General features: G+C 35.8%; 1 protein-coding gene across 1 annotated transcript in view; it reads left to right on the forward strand.

Annotated features, from left to right (window-relative positions):
- The window catches only part of WDR27 (WD repeat domain 27), a 57,583-nt gene that overhangs the window by 25,907 nt on the left and 17,650 nt on the right, over positions 1-14,026 (forward strand). Inside the window, exons 19-21 of the mRNA XM_041468763.1 lie at positions 841-938; positions 1,243-1,364; positions 5,140-5,237. Coding sequence (XP_041324697.1) covers positions 841-938; positions 1,243-1,364; positions 5,140-5,237 — 318 coding nt within the window. The remainder of the gene's footprint in view (positions 1-840; positions 939-1,242; positions 1,365-5,139; positions 5,238-14,026) is intronic.

Genomic DNA, 14,026 nt, shown 5'->3' on the forward strand with positions numbered 1-14,026 from the left:
TGTTACCAATGCTGTTTTGATCTCAAGTCTAAAACACAGCACCATAAAAGCCACTATGAAGAAAATGAACTCCATCCCAACCAGACCTAGTACAGTTGTTATTGACTCTGTATTCCTTAGGTGACTTCTATGAAAATCACACTTTCCTTGCCCCCCATATCCATATCCATATCCGTGGAGTTTTATTTTCTGTTTACTATAAGAACAGATCCATGTTGCCTATGTGGATATATTTCAGTAAACAGAAAGTTCTAATTATATTGAATTACAACACAGTTTTGTGTTGTCTAATAAAAAATGTCTGAAGTCATTTTAGAGGTTTTGGCATGTTTGCCACCTTTGCATGGAGCTGGCAGGTAACCCACAGGGCCTTAAAGAGTTTTGTGTATGTTGGGAAGCAAAATTTCTTTGGCAGTCTGTGATCAGCTCCTTATTCCTCTTTTGTTTAAGTGGAAATTTTTCTTTCCTCGCTGTTTCTTCCTCATTTTCTTCCTGATTACCCTATCATCAGCACATTAAATGCTACACTGAAACCAGTGGCATATCTGCTTTCTGAATATAGGTATTCGCAGACTTTAATCTCTTCAACATTTTCAGTATACATACAGTATACAGTGTTTCATGTTGATGGACAATCAGCCTTCTATATATGAATATCATGGGATTATTCATCCAAATGAGTTTGTTTACCAAGTTTTAACAGAGTTCAACAATAAGGCAACTTTAATTTTTAATAATGAGAGAAAGCATTTTGATTTGTGGTTCCAGTGGGAGTTTACTGGTGACTAAAAATCATAACTAATTTCATTAACACTAGCATTCATTTGATATTCTTTGCAGATACAAACAAAGGAGTGTTTGCAAATTGGTACAGAAATTTGCCATGACTTCAGCAATGGAGATTACTAGCCTTTCAGCAGTAAATGAGTTCTATTCTTGTATCCTTTGTATTTCTTATTTTCTTTGTAATTCTTTGGACTTAATGACATGTACATCAGCTAAGGTAAGTAGCATTTGATGATTTACTACTCCTTTTCTATTAGAGTAAAAAACTTGTAATTTTTTGTGATGTTGAACTTCATCTTTAGACATAAATTTCTAGTGCTGTAAGATTTTTGGTGTTGCTCATAGTGCAATAAATACAACAGAGTTTATATATGTATTTATTTATCTGTATTTTTATCCATCTATACACTTGTGTTCCTTTAGATAAGTTTAACTTTAACACAGAGAACTGTGCAGATATTGTACTTACAGCTGGCAGCAACCGAGCATTGGAAATTTTCGACCTCAATGCAGGCTGCAGCACAGCAGTGATACAGGAAGCTCATGTTAGAGCAGTCCATCAGATTTGCCAAAATAAGGTATATACTTTTTGAATTTCATTTGTAGTATCACAACCGCATAATTAACAAAGAAATCAGAAGCTAAAAGTAGAATTTATAGTAATCGGTAAGTTTTTATATGCTGGGGAGGATGGGCAAGAACATGAGTCTGTGTGATAGGTCCATACAGATTTCCTTTGTTCTCTAGTGTAAAGGAGGGAGCAGTGAGATTGATTGAATGATCTTGCTATTAGAGAAGTGTTTATTATCTTTTGCCTTACTTGTGCTAGACTGTAATACTGTAGTTCAACAGGAATTTTTCCTTATGTAAGTGTTCTCTTCTGAAGTTCAATCTGACACTGTGTGATTTATTCTGAAACTTTGGAAACAGCAACCAAAAAAAAATTTCTCAGTACTACAATAGAATAGATGACTTAAAACCCCTCACCCTTGCTCTTCATTTTTTTCCTTGAAGACTGATTTGAGTGTTTGTAGTTTCTATGGTAGCATATGTTCTGGAATGCCTGCTGTGTTAGGTCTGGTTGAATGTAGTGCTTCATTCCCAGTTGCAAAGTACTTGCTTCTGTGGGTTTAAAACAGTCCTTGTTATTACCGTTGTAGAACTCTTTGTGGGTTTTCCTTATAGATGAGATCTGGTAAAACACTTAAAATTGTGCTAACTATTTCAGTACTGTTTGTAACACATATAGGCTTAAAGTTCTGGCTTTTCTTTTTGCTGGATCAGCTTGGTGCCTTCAGGTTATTTAATCAAGAAAAACTCTAAAGCTGTGGGCAAGTACTTGGGGAAAAAAAACCTAGATGTATGTGGTATAGCAAAGGAAACTGACCATTTTGGGGGACAATTATACATCAAGGTTCTCTATTTTTTTCAGTTATATAAAACTAGTACTTTAGATAAGTCAATAGGGAAATTACACATTAACTATTTTTTTACATTGGATAGTTTAAAGTTATTAGAGCAAATTAGACTTATAAAAATGTGCAGAATGCTGTGTGCAAACTACATCCTGTTTAAAGTATGAAACACACTGGAATCTAAGATTCTCTAGTTATGAGGCATGATTCAATGGAAACAAACCTGTGGAGAGAAACAGTTCATGCTGAAGATGCAGTGCCTACACCCCAAAATTTATGAAGGCTTTCCTTTGGACTATTCCTAGACTCATTGTGTGGACTAAATACTCATTTGTGATTGCAGTATGTATATTCTTGAAGTGCATTTTCTAGTTTAGATTCATGCAAATCAGTTCTCCTGTTCCAAGACTGTTTTGTGATTCCACTTGGATAATCGTTAAGTGGGCATAATCATAAAATTTACTCTTTAAATGAATAAAAAAGCAAATGTATTTTGGGGGTCATGGGAGATGACAGGGAAAGTATGTACCAATTAAATATTGGACAAACCTGTTAGCAAATTATAAAGTACATAGGGTGTCCTGGAAACCTAGATGATCAGCATGATGTTCTCTTATTTTTTATTTTAGACAGAAACACCTGAAGCAAGTATATGTAATTTGCTGTGTAATGACTTTGACTTTAAATTTTTATTTTAATCTGTTCTAGAGATTGTTAGCAATTGCCAGTGTGTGTGAAATTCATCTCAGCCTTCAGTGTTTCGATTAAGCTTATTATCACAGTCTGTTGCTTTTTATACTCAATTTTAAGAGACATAGTAAAATGAATTGATTGACATATCAAAATCATCTTCCGCTCTTAGAGTTTAGGAACACCTGAGATATCAAAATAGATGGCAATTTAGATCAGGCCACAAAGATTCAGAGGTTTAGTGTTAATAATGCATTTGTAATGGTGCAAAACATATTCTTTGAACAGAAAACTGTCATTGTGAGCCACAAATATTTGGATGGTATTATGTTCTGCTAGCACAGTTATAGAGTACACTCATTTTAACAGAAACAGCAAAATTTTCAATTTTCTGTTCAGACACCTTTGTTTCAAACTTCATTGGTCCATTAGTTAGGAAGTCTACTTGATGTGAAGACTGAAAAATGGAATGGGTAACTGAAGTTTCAGTCAGTTAATTTTTTCCTAACTATAGTTACAATGTTGGGAAAAGTGTAAGATCGCCATAAGGAATTAGTGATGGAAAGCAAGATTCTATAGAACCATATCCTCCTTGTGGCCGAATTTTGTATGAAGGTTGCAATGTAGTTAATCTAGAGAAGCTGAGAAGGGATTAGTGGTGGATGAGGAGGCTGATGGCACAGAAGAAAGGGATTTGTGTATCAGAATGAAAGCATGCTTTGAAGAATGTGTGGGATTCTGCTACTTTTTGCATCAGATTATCATAAATTGATGGACTATAAAAACAAAGTGATAAATAAAATTCAGCTTGCATATTATCCCAACTAGTATATATTTTCTTGTCTTCTATATCAATATGCAGAAGCAGATATAGTTTGAAGGTACAAGTATATGTATTAATAAAGTATATTGCTGACAAAATTTCAGGGCAGAAAAGGAACAAATGGATTGCACTTCTTACCTTTAGTTTTTTCCTGTATTCTGTGTATTCTATAGTAAAGGAGTAATGCACAAAGTAAATGTGTATGTATCTGTAGAACTTTTTGTTTTGGACTCTTGTGACCACTGCTGGCTGAAGCAAGGGATGGCAAGCAAATATTTCAAAAGCACAGAAAGGGTACTCAGTAACTTTTAATGAGTACTGTCCTTTGCATTACTCTTTTTTTTATAGTTATACAGAGCTAATGTGAGAATGTGTAGACTTTGTTGGGAAATGTGTTGCATAGTACATTTTAATTAATCTCTTAGAGCAAACTATGCACCAGCTTTCATAATGAATAGAAGATTCCTGGCAGTCAAATACTGCTTGCAGGAAATTACCTTGAGGTTTCTGTGATGTGTTCAGCCAAATCAAGAAAGTGAATGGTAAGGAAAGGAAAGAAAGTGTTTTAACTGTTTCAGTTTGGTTCCCTGAAGAAAGAAGTTTTTAGCCAGCAAAAAGGCTGGGATTTGCCAATGTGGATGTTAAAATATCAGAGGTTTAAAACTGGATTTAATTATTTAAAAGTATGAAGCCAAAATTAGTCTTGTGATGAATGAATGCAATTGCTACTGAAGTCAGTGGAAATTGGACACTTAGCCCAGGGCTAGCAATGTCTTATAATTAATTGTTGAAGTAACCTTTTCTCCCTTCCTTTCACTGCCCTTGTTTGCTTCCCTAAACATCTTGTAATGTCTTGTGCAATCACAAAAAGATCTTCCCCTGCTTCACATGATGGATCCCACAGCCTGATTTCAGTAATCCCCATCAGTCTGTGAGATGTCTCAGACAGCCTGTCTCACTGACTGTCCTGGTGGGTGTCATCCCTGGATCAAAGGGCTCATGGCTGTCCTGGGACAGCACTGAGAGGAGCCGAGGCCGTGCTCCATTTTTCTGACTGGATTATGGGACTTCCTCTACATGCTCTTTGCATGCTCTTCCTCTTTGATACTTTGCATGTGTGCAGACAAGCTTTTTTTCACATAATCTACCAAATATTTACTGTTTATTTCTTAGATGGACTAAATTATCCACTGAGAGGGTGATGGGTCACTGGACTGGATTCCCCAGGGAAGTGTCCCAGCACCAAGCTTGTCAGAGTTCAAAGAGCATCTGGACAATGCTCTTAATCATATGGCAGAATTCTGCAAGGAGCAGAGAGTTGGACTCGATGATTCCTATGGATCTCTTCCATCTCAAGATTCTATGATTCTATAAATAATTAATGCCATGAGAATAGTTACCTGAAACTGATTTGTTGTTTTACAGGGATCATCCTTCAGCACTCAGCAACCTGAAGCTTACAACCTTTTCCTGACCACAGCTGCAGGTGATGGCATCAAACTGTGGGATTTAAGAACACTGAGGTAAGAATGAATTAGGTACCTTGGAATAAAAAGCTATGCTTTGTCTTTATTCAGAATTCATACTTGCTCTCATACATCAGTAGAAGTTTCAATGTGGAACCTGAGCTACAGGTTAATTGAAGTTTACTAGCTTTTAGAGACCAAACAAAGTGCTCATTCCTCAATTATAGTTAGTTATGTGGAAGCCATTAAATATTTAGGATTTATCACTTATGTTTACCCACATTTGTAAATCTAATTTATATATATATATATATATATATATATATATATAATGATGCCCTAAATTGAATGCTAATGGTATTTCTAAAACAGCATGCCATTACTACTAAAAGAAGTAAAATCTATGACCTATCTTTTAAAATATAAGCCAATTGCAACAACATTTTTATAAACCGTGTATGTAGTGTTATAAGTTTGAATGATACATTACCATAAACTCCGAATTAAATGCTACACTGTTTCTATACACCTTTCAGTTTTGGGAAAGCCTTGGGACAAATGAATAGAACATCAAGGAGGGACCATTGCTCAGGAAAAGTAATACCTGAGGCAAGCTCTGTTGTAGAGGCCAAAATAATTATGTTTAAAAGAAAAGGGGATTGGGCAGGAGGATGTTTAAGCTTTAAAGAGTAATTTCCTATTTGCTTTCTGTGTATGTAAAGATATCTATGGAAAGATGTCATATAATTTTTCTGGTACTGAATTTTCCATTTGGGCAATGCTTAATGAGCTTTTCGTTTATTTCCATCTTTCTTTGGTAAGAATGCATTAAATCTATAGGGGGCATATGTGTTCTTTTCAAAATCATTGCTGTGTTACCTTCACTCAATGCCAGAAAGTAATGAAACTAGAGACTGCTGGGGTTGGAATATGTTACCTTCTTATGTTTTTCTAATAAGCTGCTCAAACTGTGTTGCTGAAGAGTAATGAAAAAGTAGAAAGCTTTTCACAGATCACTTATCTGTCTCTTTGTTTCTAAATACTAATATAAGTCAGTGAATGGTAAAATAGTTAAAGTGTAAAATCTGGGCAATCAATTAAATTAATATGTCTTGAGAAGAAGGAGAAAATTTATGTATGTTCTTGCTGTATATTTAATTTGGCTAAGTCAGGGTATTCTAGTCTCCACTGTGTTCTATTAGCCAAGCTTCAAAAAAGTAGTTCAAGTCCTTAATGACAGATATTTTAAGGGTGCTTGTGAGGTACTATGTATATGTGTGTGTTTGTTACACATTACGCAGTGATCAGTAGTATTAACTCTTGTGGAGAAGAAATAGAAAAAATAAATAATTGTTTTTCACTTGCTAGCAATTTTCAAGGAAAAAAAGAAAAGCAAACTACATTTTTTAAAAGGAAATTTTCTACCATTGCTCAGACCAGAGACTGCGTCTTCTATATTTTAAAATCTGTTCCTGAGTTCTCAAAAGGAGTAAAACTGTTCAAATTTTCCTATGTGTTCACCAGGTGTTTTTCACATAAATAAATTTTAAATATCTAAGTTTGGAAAGCTCTGTTTGAACTTGGAATAAGTCTCTGCTGAAGTGTTAGGTCTATTATAGTTACACAGACTGAACACTTTCGCTTATTTTTTTTTTTGTTCATAGGTTTTGTCCAATCAAATCCAGTCCATCCCTTACACTGTTGAGTACTTACAGGAGACATTTGTTCCTAAACAACCTTATGGTGGGCCAATACCTTTAATCTCTTAAAGTTGTTGATTTGTAAAGTTAGTATATCAACAACTGTTTCCAGTCCCTCTGGAATGACCTTTGTGTCTGCTTTGCGTTTGCCAAAATAGGGTTTTTTAGTGTGTCTTTGTCCAGTGTTCTTGAAATATAGCAAAGGTAAATCCACCTTGTCATTTATACTGTTGGCAGTGTTGTGGATAGTAAAACTAACTGCAAGATCTCCACTTTGTTTGTTGATTTTGTTCTAAATATTTTCCCTACATGTCCACAATGAAAATTGTTTTGATTTTCTTTAATCTGTTTGTTGCCCTTGAGAATCTGTCCATTGTTACTTTATTTAAGAATTGTGTAAATAAGTACGAAAGTACAAAATTTTGATTAAATAAGGGGGAAAAAATCCCTGCAGCACAGTGCTCTTCAAAGCTGCTGTTGAAAGCATGGGAAATAATTTGCAGAATAACTGCACAATTCCCTTTGACTTTTAGGGTTTTTTTATTCAGTTTCTTTGATAATGGTTCCTTTTCATATGACATGCATTCCTTTTCTCACAATTGACTGAGGAATCATAGCAGGATGCTCCAGTTATTTTTTGATCTGCATAAATTAAATCTTCAAACAGGTTAACTTGGCCTACAGCTTCATAAGTTCTGAATATATTTATACTTTTGCTTTGAGTTCTACAAGAATTTTGCTATCCAGCCCGTACTAGCAAGCTCCAATTTTTTTCCCAGTGAAAATTCATTTAACTTTCTTGTGTTTTTGAATTTGGTGAAATTATATTGCACCTTCAATTTTCACAATATTTTCTGAATAAAGCTGTGAATTTGTCTGTCTCTTTCACTGTTGATGATCTGGAGGCATTCCAAGATTCCTTCAGCAAGTGCCAGAATGTCTCACGGGTTCCTCTGAAGGTGGTACAAGAAAAGGTATTTTAACTTTCTGATGTTGTCCGCCAACCTCACACAGCCAGGTCATCTTGCCAATAAGTGAGGGAATCTTGGACACTGCTAGTGGCTTTTGGATTTACTCAGACTCCTGCTCCATTTGCTTTGAAATGCATGGATTTGTAAAGTTTCATTTGAAGATTTTGAGTATTTTTTATAATTCTCCTGCATTCTCCTCATTTATAACTAAAGCTAAGAAAAGCTCTAGATGATCTACAAACCAGACTTAGGAATAAAGAAGCAAGGAAATAGTTTTTCTTGGGAGAAGGAAATTATGGCTACTCTTCTTCCAGGTTAGGATAACAAACTATGAGACCTTATGAATACATGCTTTAGAGTAAGATAATGGCCTTTGACCAACTGCCAAGATATTTTGAAGAGCAATTTAAGTCTGTATTGTCTAAAAGAATGACTACTTGGAGAACAAGTAAAATTACTTTCTCATGTCGAAGGTGAAAGCAGTGAACACGAGTTAGGCTGAGATGTGGAAATCTGAATGAGATGGACATTATAGTCATCAGGTTCAGGATTCTCAAAAAAGACTCAGAAAAGCATTTAATGATCAGGAGGTACAAAAAGTTAATACATTTTTACATTTTTGGAGGAGTTGAAGTGTTCTTTGTGATGAAACCTTGTCGAGTCATTCATCTGTAAGACACAAGAAACTTTACCATCCTTTCTTATACTGCTGTGTGTATTGAATGTATTTTGGAGACATTGCTACTCTTTCTGAATTCAGGAATCTAGCATTGATTTATACTCAGCCGTACCTGTTGTCTCCACCAATTAAACTTAATATCTCAGAAAAGTCTGGATTGGAATGACACAAGTTGCTGAGTCCTTTAAGCCACAGAGGCCAGATATATCAGAAAATTCCAATACACTAAGCCTCCTTGTCTGCCAGTCCCACCTGTGTTTAGTGGCTGTGCTCATGAACATATAGGGCAGTGAGATGTACTTTTGCATCCTAGTGCTGTAAAAACAATGCATAGAAAGAATGTAGAAACTTAGGAATTAATGAACATTCAATTCCAACTCCCTTATATAGTAAACTCATAACAACAGGAAGTATCAGACTAGACTAAATACTAGCTGCTTTATTATGTTCGTATATCACTTAAATTTCATATGACAGTTTTTAATTGTGCTTTACCAGTCTGAATCCTTTTAGTTTCTCACTTCCTCTGACTTGTAGATTAGATAATTCTGTGCTTGAAATGTCCAGAAGAAAGGAAATTTCTTTCATTCATTCTGTTAGGAGGAAACTATAAATTCATAGGGTTGCACCCTTCACTTCATTAAATGCATTTAGAATATTGACTAAACACTTAGTAGCACCAGCTCACATTCACTAGCAAAGTTACATGAATACAGATATCTTCATGACTGGATGCTAATGAGAAAAATTGTGTGTTCAGTTTTCTGCAGTTTCTTTTGCATGGGTCATTCCAAGGAGTCCTCTTCGTCAAGAGAGGTTTTAGAATGGGAAGTAGTGTAAAATTTTCCTCCCCAAGGCATATTTCAGATCCCCTGTAAAGCTTTTAAGCACTGATGTGGACCTTCCCTGCTCATCAGTAAATTATGGCTAAAGCCATCATGCAATAAAGCTTCATCCTTCTTTGTGTCAATAATTGTGTGACCTGGCTCGACATCAGATTTTCAGATGCGTATTTAATCAAGTTACCAGCTGCACTGTGAGGACCCTCGCTGCACCACTGGGCCTTAATTGCCCTGAGCAGCCTTGGTATCCCACCCATGAACTCTGCTCCTTGCTTCAGACTGTGGAAGTCTGTAGAAATGAGCTGGCAGAAGCCTTATGAAGTTCAGCAAGGGGAAGTGCAAAGGCACCAAATGCTACCCCGAGACACCAGTATATATTGAGGGGGGCAACTAGGTGGAAAACGGCTTTGCAGAAAAGGAGACCAAGATGAACATGAGCCAGAAATGTACCCTTGAGCAAAGAAGGCTTATTCTGGGCTGTATCAGGAAGAGTGTTGCCATCAGGTTGTGGGAGGTGATACCTCCCCTCTGTTTAGCATTGGTGAAGCCACACTGGTTCTGTGTGAGCAGTGAGGTTGGATAAGATGACCTCCAAAGTTGCCTAACAACCTCAACCATGATGTCACTTTGTGATTCTATGAAAATAGCATTTTTTCTTTACTTTCCACAGAAAAGATAAGGTATGGGAAACTTGCTGGGGGACCTGATATGATATTGACCTAGAGAGCAAGATGTACAATAACAGCTGAAATTGAAAATTAATTTAGAAGGCAGGACAGGGACAGTTGTGCTATGCTGTCAGATGTGCTGTGCTTATTTACCTATACAGAAATGGAGAGAGCAGGGAAGAATTAGTACAGCCCAATTTGTAAGTCTGGGATGCTACTATGGTAGTGTGAGGAGGTACGTGTGGTAGGTGCTATTGCAGGTACTAAGAATAGCAGCGACAAGGTTAGGGTGTTAGGAAGAGCTTCCAACACCCAATCTACTAACCCCTATGGTGGCAGGAGCTGCCTGCCTCCGACTCACACTCTGATCAGCTGAGAAATGGAAGTTCAGCTGTTGAACTATGCTGTTTACTGCTGAAATAGCAATTTTTCGTCTCCTGAGAAAAAACCAAAAAGGCAGTGGGTGCTTATTGGACCACATTGAAGACTTGAGGAACATTGAACTACTTGCACATACTGAATTGCTTCAGCAGAATACTTAGCTGCATGATTATACTTTGATGTATGATCCCAGAGAAAATCAGTTTCACCTTCCATCAGCCTCTGAAAGAATCTACTAGTTGTATGAAGATAGTATTAGACATTAAGGCAAAATCTCCAAATAGTGTTATGATGCTGTGCCACTAGATCATAAGCTCCTCCGGCAACATATTTTAGCAGAATTCCCGCAGACACAGGGAACACATCTCATACTTTTTCTCACTTTTGCACTTTGAGAACTTAGAGTCAGACATGCAGTTTGAATTTTGAGGTATTTTCAGTTTGCATCTTCACTGTGAACTGGCTGCTTGACATCATCCTAAGCAAGATACAAATATACACATACTCAGAATCTGGTTACTTCTTGGTTTCTTCTGAACATGAGGATCCCATCGTTTGCCGTATTTTTTTTTCCCCTTTCCCTTGGGGCTTTTGGGTCTAGTTATTCAGATTCTGAGGGATAAAAGAGTGTCTGGAGTTCCTCCAAGTTTGGGACTGGAGGTGCTTGAAAGTGTAGAGGATGGGGAACACAGGGATGTGGTCCCTGCTGGATGCTATGCTGAAAACATCGGCAGCTCCTATGTGAAGGGTTTGGTGTTTCAATGAAATGAAACCCACGTGTTCAGTACATCTAAGGTAGCTGCTACTACTGCTGTCAAGTTATACTTTTGCAGAGCCTTAGTAGATCTGCTGGTACTGAAGAGTCTGAACAAATACTGGAGCACTGTCACAAAGTGACAATACAAATGAAAGTGGTTTAAAAAAAAACCAAAACACAAACTTTTGTTTGTAGTTTTGGTTTTGTTTAATGCATCAAGTAGAATGAAATAGACTTCTTTGTGAGAGTATTCTCTTATTTATAAAGAGACACACATTCCAGTATCTTTCTCTTCCAAAGACAGAAAAAAATTGTACTTTTTTTTTTAATATTATTCAAGTTTTTTTTTGCAACATAAAAAGATGTTTTGGAATGCAGACTAAAAGATGTACAATGAAGAACATAGAGAAAACTTGGCTGTATGCTGTCCCATGCAATTACCAGATGTTTGTCATGGTAACCCCTGAAAAGCTCTGACCAGAAAAGCATTCTTTGGAGGCTGGAGAGCATGCCAGCTGGCCACGTAAAGCCTGCAATATCCAAAATAATTTCAATCACCACCTGTTCCTACTTAAAAAAAGTAGAATAAAAAAAAATGCCTGAAAGAGGACAATCCCTAAAATACACTAAAATCATACACATAGTATGTATCTAATAATGCTATGATTTTTTTGTCCACTTTTTTTCCCATTGCTGTGATACCTGTAGATATCTGGAGTTAATAGATTGAGTAAAAAAAAATGTCAACTTAATTCTGTGGAAAGTTTAATTGGAATACACTTTTTTAAAAAATGTTTTTTTAAGTAGGATTTTGAGAGGCTGGGGAAGTAGCTGAACTTGTAATGTAATATATATCCTGATATAATGGAAAAGTTGAACAAGAAAACAATGAAGAAAATCGAATCCAGGGTATTGGTTATTACTGTGGGTGCGCTAGCACAAGGAAAAGGACACTATCCTATGACTGAGACATTGCTTTATACTGCTGTAGTATAGCAGTGAAAACCTTGGAATCCTGTTAGTTCTTATGTTTCTTTTGAAATAATGTTTTTTGCAGTGTTAGGAGTCCTTTTTGTGAAGAAGACCCCATTGAGTAAATTATCTTACACAGGCCCTGACAATGAGATCTTAAACATTTAGAAGTAGTCCTGATGACCAGTGCTCTACTTAAGGAAGAATGGTGAACCTGAAGACACCTTTGGGAGGGACAGTGGATATGAATTTTGTTTATTTTTCTCATGAAGAAATTTCTTTCACATAATGCTGTTGTATCTCACAAGTATAAGGTTAAAGAGAATTTTTTTCCTCAAATTCTCTATGAAAAGGCACTCAAAAAAAAAAAATCTCCCTGAAATTTGCAAGCAGTGCAACTGGGACTTGAGGCTAAGTTGTAGAAGTTTACTCTACACAATGAATAATGATTCTGGATGCCTAACTGATGAGGAAAATGCTGAGGAGACTGAGGTATCTAGTATTCTCCTTTGCTGTAAATAGGAAGCTTGAACAGAGGCAGGTTATTCAATAGACCAAGTGTGTCCATTGGTTACTGAAAGTCTCTGAAAAAAAAATGTGAAAAAAATGAAGTTGAAAAATATTTTTACACCTTAGTCACAGTAATTGGCTGTCTTCATAAGTTGCTTCTCTTGAACTGTAGTGTTCTCTTAAGTTGGGTTATTTTGGCAGTTTCAGGACAAAACTTGTCTGAAGTGATGTGTCTGGTTACTGTATGATCAAAAGGTCTGTTAATATCAGTAGTTTTATTATACAGAATACAGTAAAGTTCAGAGTTAGGCTCTATAAAATGATGTATTTTCATGCATTCAAACATATCTTTTTTATGCTTTAAGAAGTGATAGCTATTAGATCAGTCACAAAGTAGTGTTTTTGTTTAACTATGTCTGTTTCACCTGGGTGAATGAAACCAGCTTGGCATTTAGCACATTCTTACACATACAGGTGTGTCTACAACAGAACAATATGGTATAAAAGTTTAGAGCTTTCTGCACATAGGATCAGTTGGTTGAATTTACATAGCTTCTGTGATTTCACTGGCCAGGAAAACGTGTATATCACAGGAGTTAGTAGGAGATTTCAAATTTGCTCCTGGACCTAGCATACATTAAAAATGAAGAATATATGACATCTCCATTATGGGGAAGTATGTGAATGTGTTTTGTAAGAAGGGTAGGTTGACAGCATTCATAATAAATAGAAAAGAAGAATATAGGTTATTATAAGTCTGTTTTAAAATAATATCTCAAAGGTATAAAAGTAAACTTCTGAAATGAGGTATACATAGGTAAATGACAGCTCTGAATGGTGTTGAAACTTGTATTAAAATGTCTTTTAATATTGAGGAAAACATTAAATAATATTTTTTTAACATTAGTTTTGTGCTGATGGCAAAGCTATCATGGTCCTTTACAACCATGTGGTGCGTTTTAGGTGGATATTCATCTCATTAAAAAATTGTTATTTTTAAATGGCCCAAGTGTGCTCAGCTATTTTAAACTTACTCTATGATGCTTCTTGCAATATAGACATGAAAAGTAAGAAAATAATTCCTTGCATTAATTTTAAATCCATTCCTTCCTTTAGACTGTTTTAACACAGATAGGCAAGAAGTTATCTACAGTTATGGAACAGAGAGAGAGATATATATATTTTTCACTTTGGAATGTTTGGATATTGTCTTTCTTCACTTACCATGTACAATAAATTAATGTATGTAGTAGAAATGTAAATAGGCAACAAAGGTTGGATATTTATATCCAGATTTGGGTGTGAGAAAAGCAAGCAATAATTATTTATGTCGTGATTCTACATTCTGCATCTTCATTTGATATAA

This window comes from Pyrgilauda ruficollis, unplaced genomic scaffold (genome assembly GCF_017590135.1).
Source record: "Pyrgilauda ruficollis isolate IOZ18807 unplaced genomic scaffold, ASM1759013v1 scaffold101, whole genome shotgun sequence".
NCBI classification, from domain to species: Eukaryota; Metazoa; Chordata; class Aves; order Passeriformes; family Passeridae; genus Pyrgilauda; species Pyrgilauda ruficollis.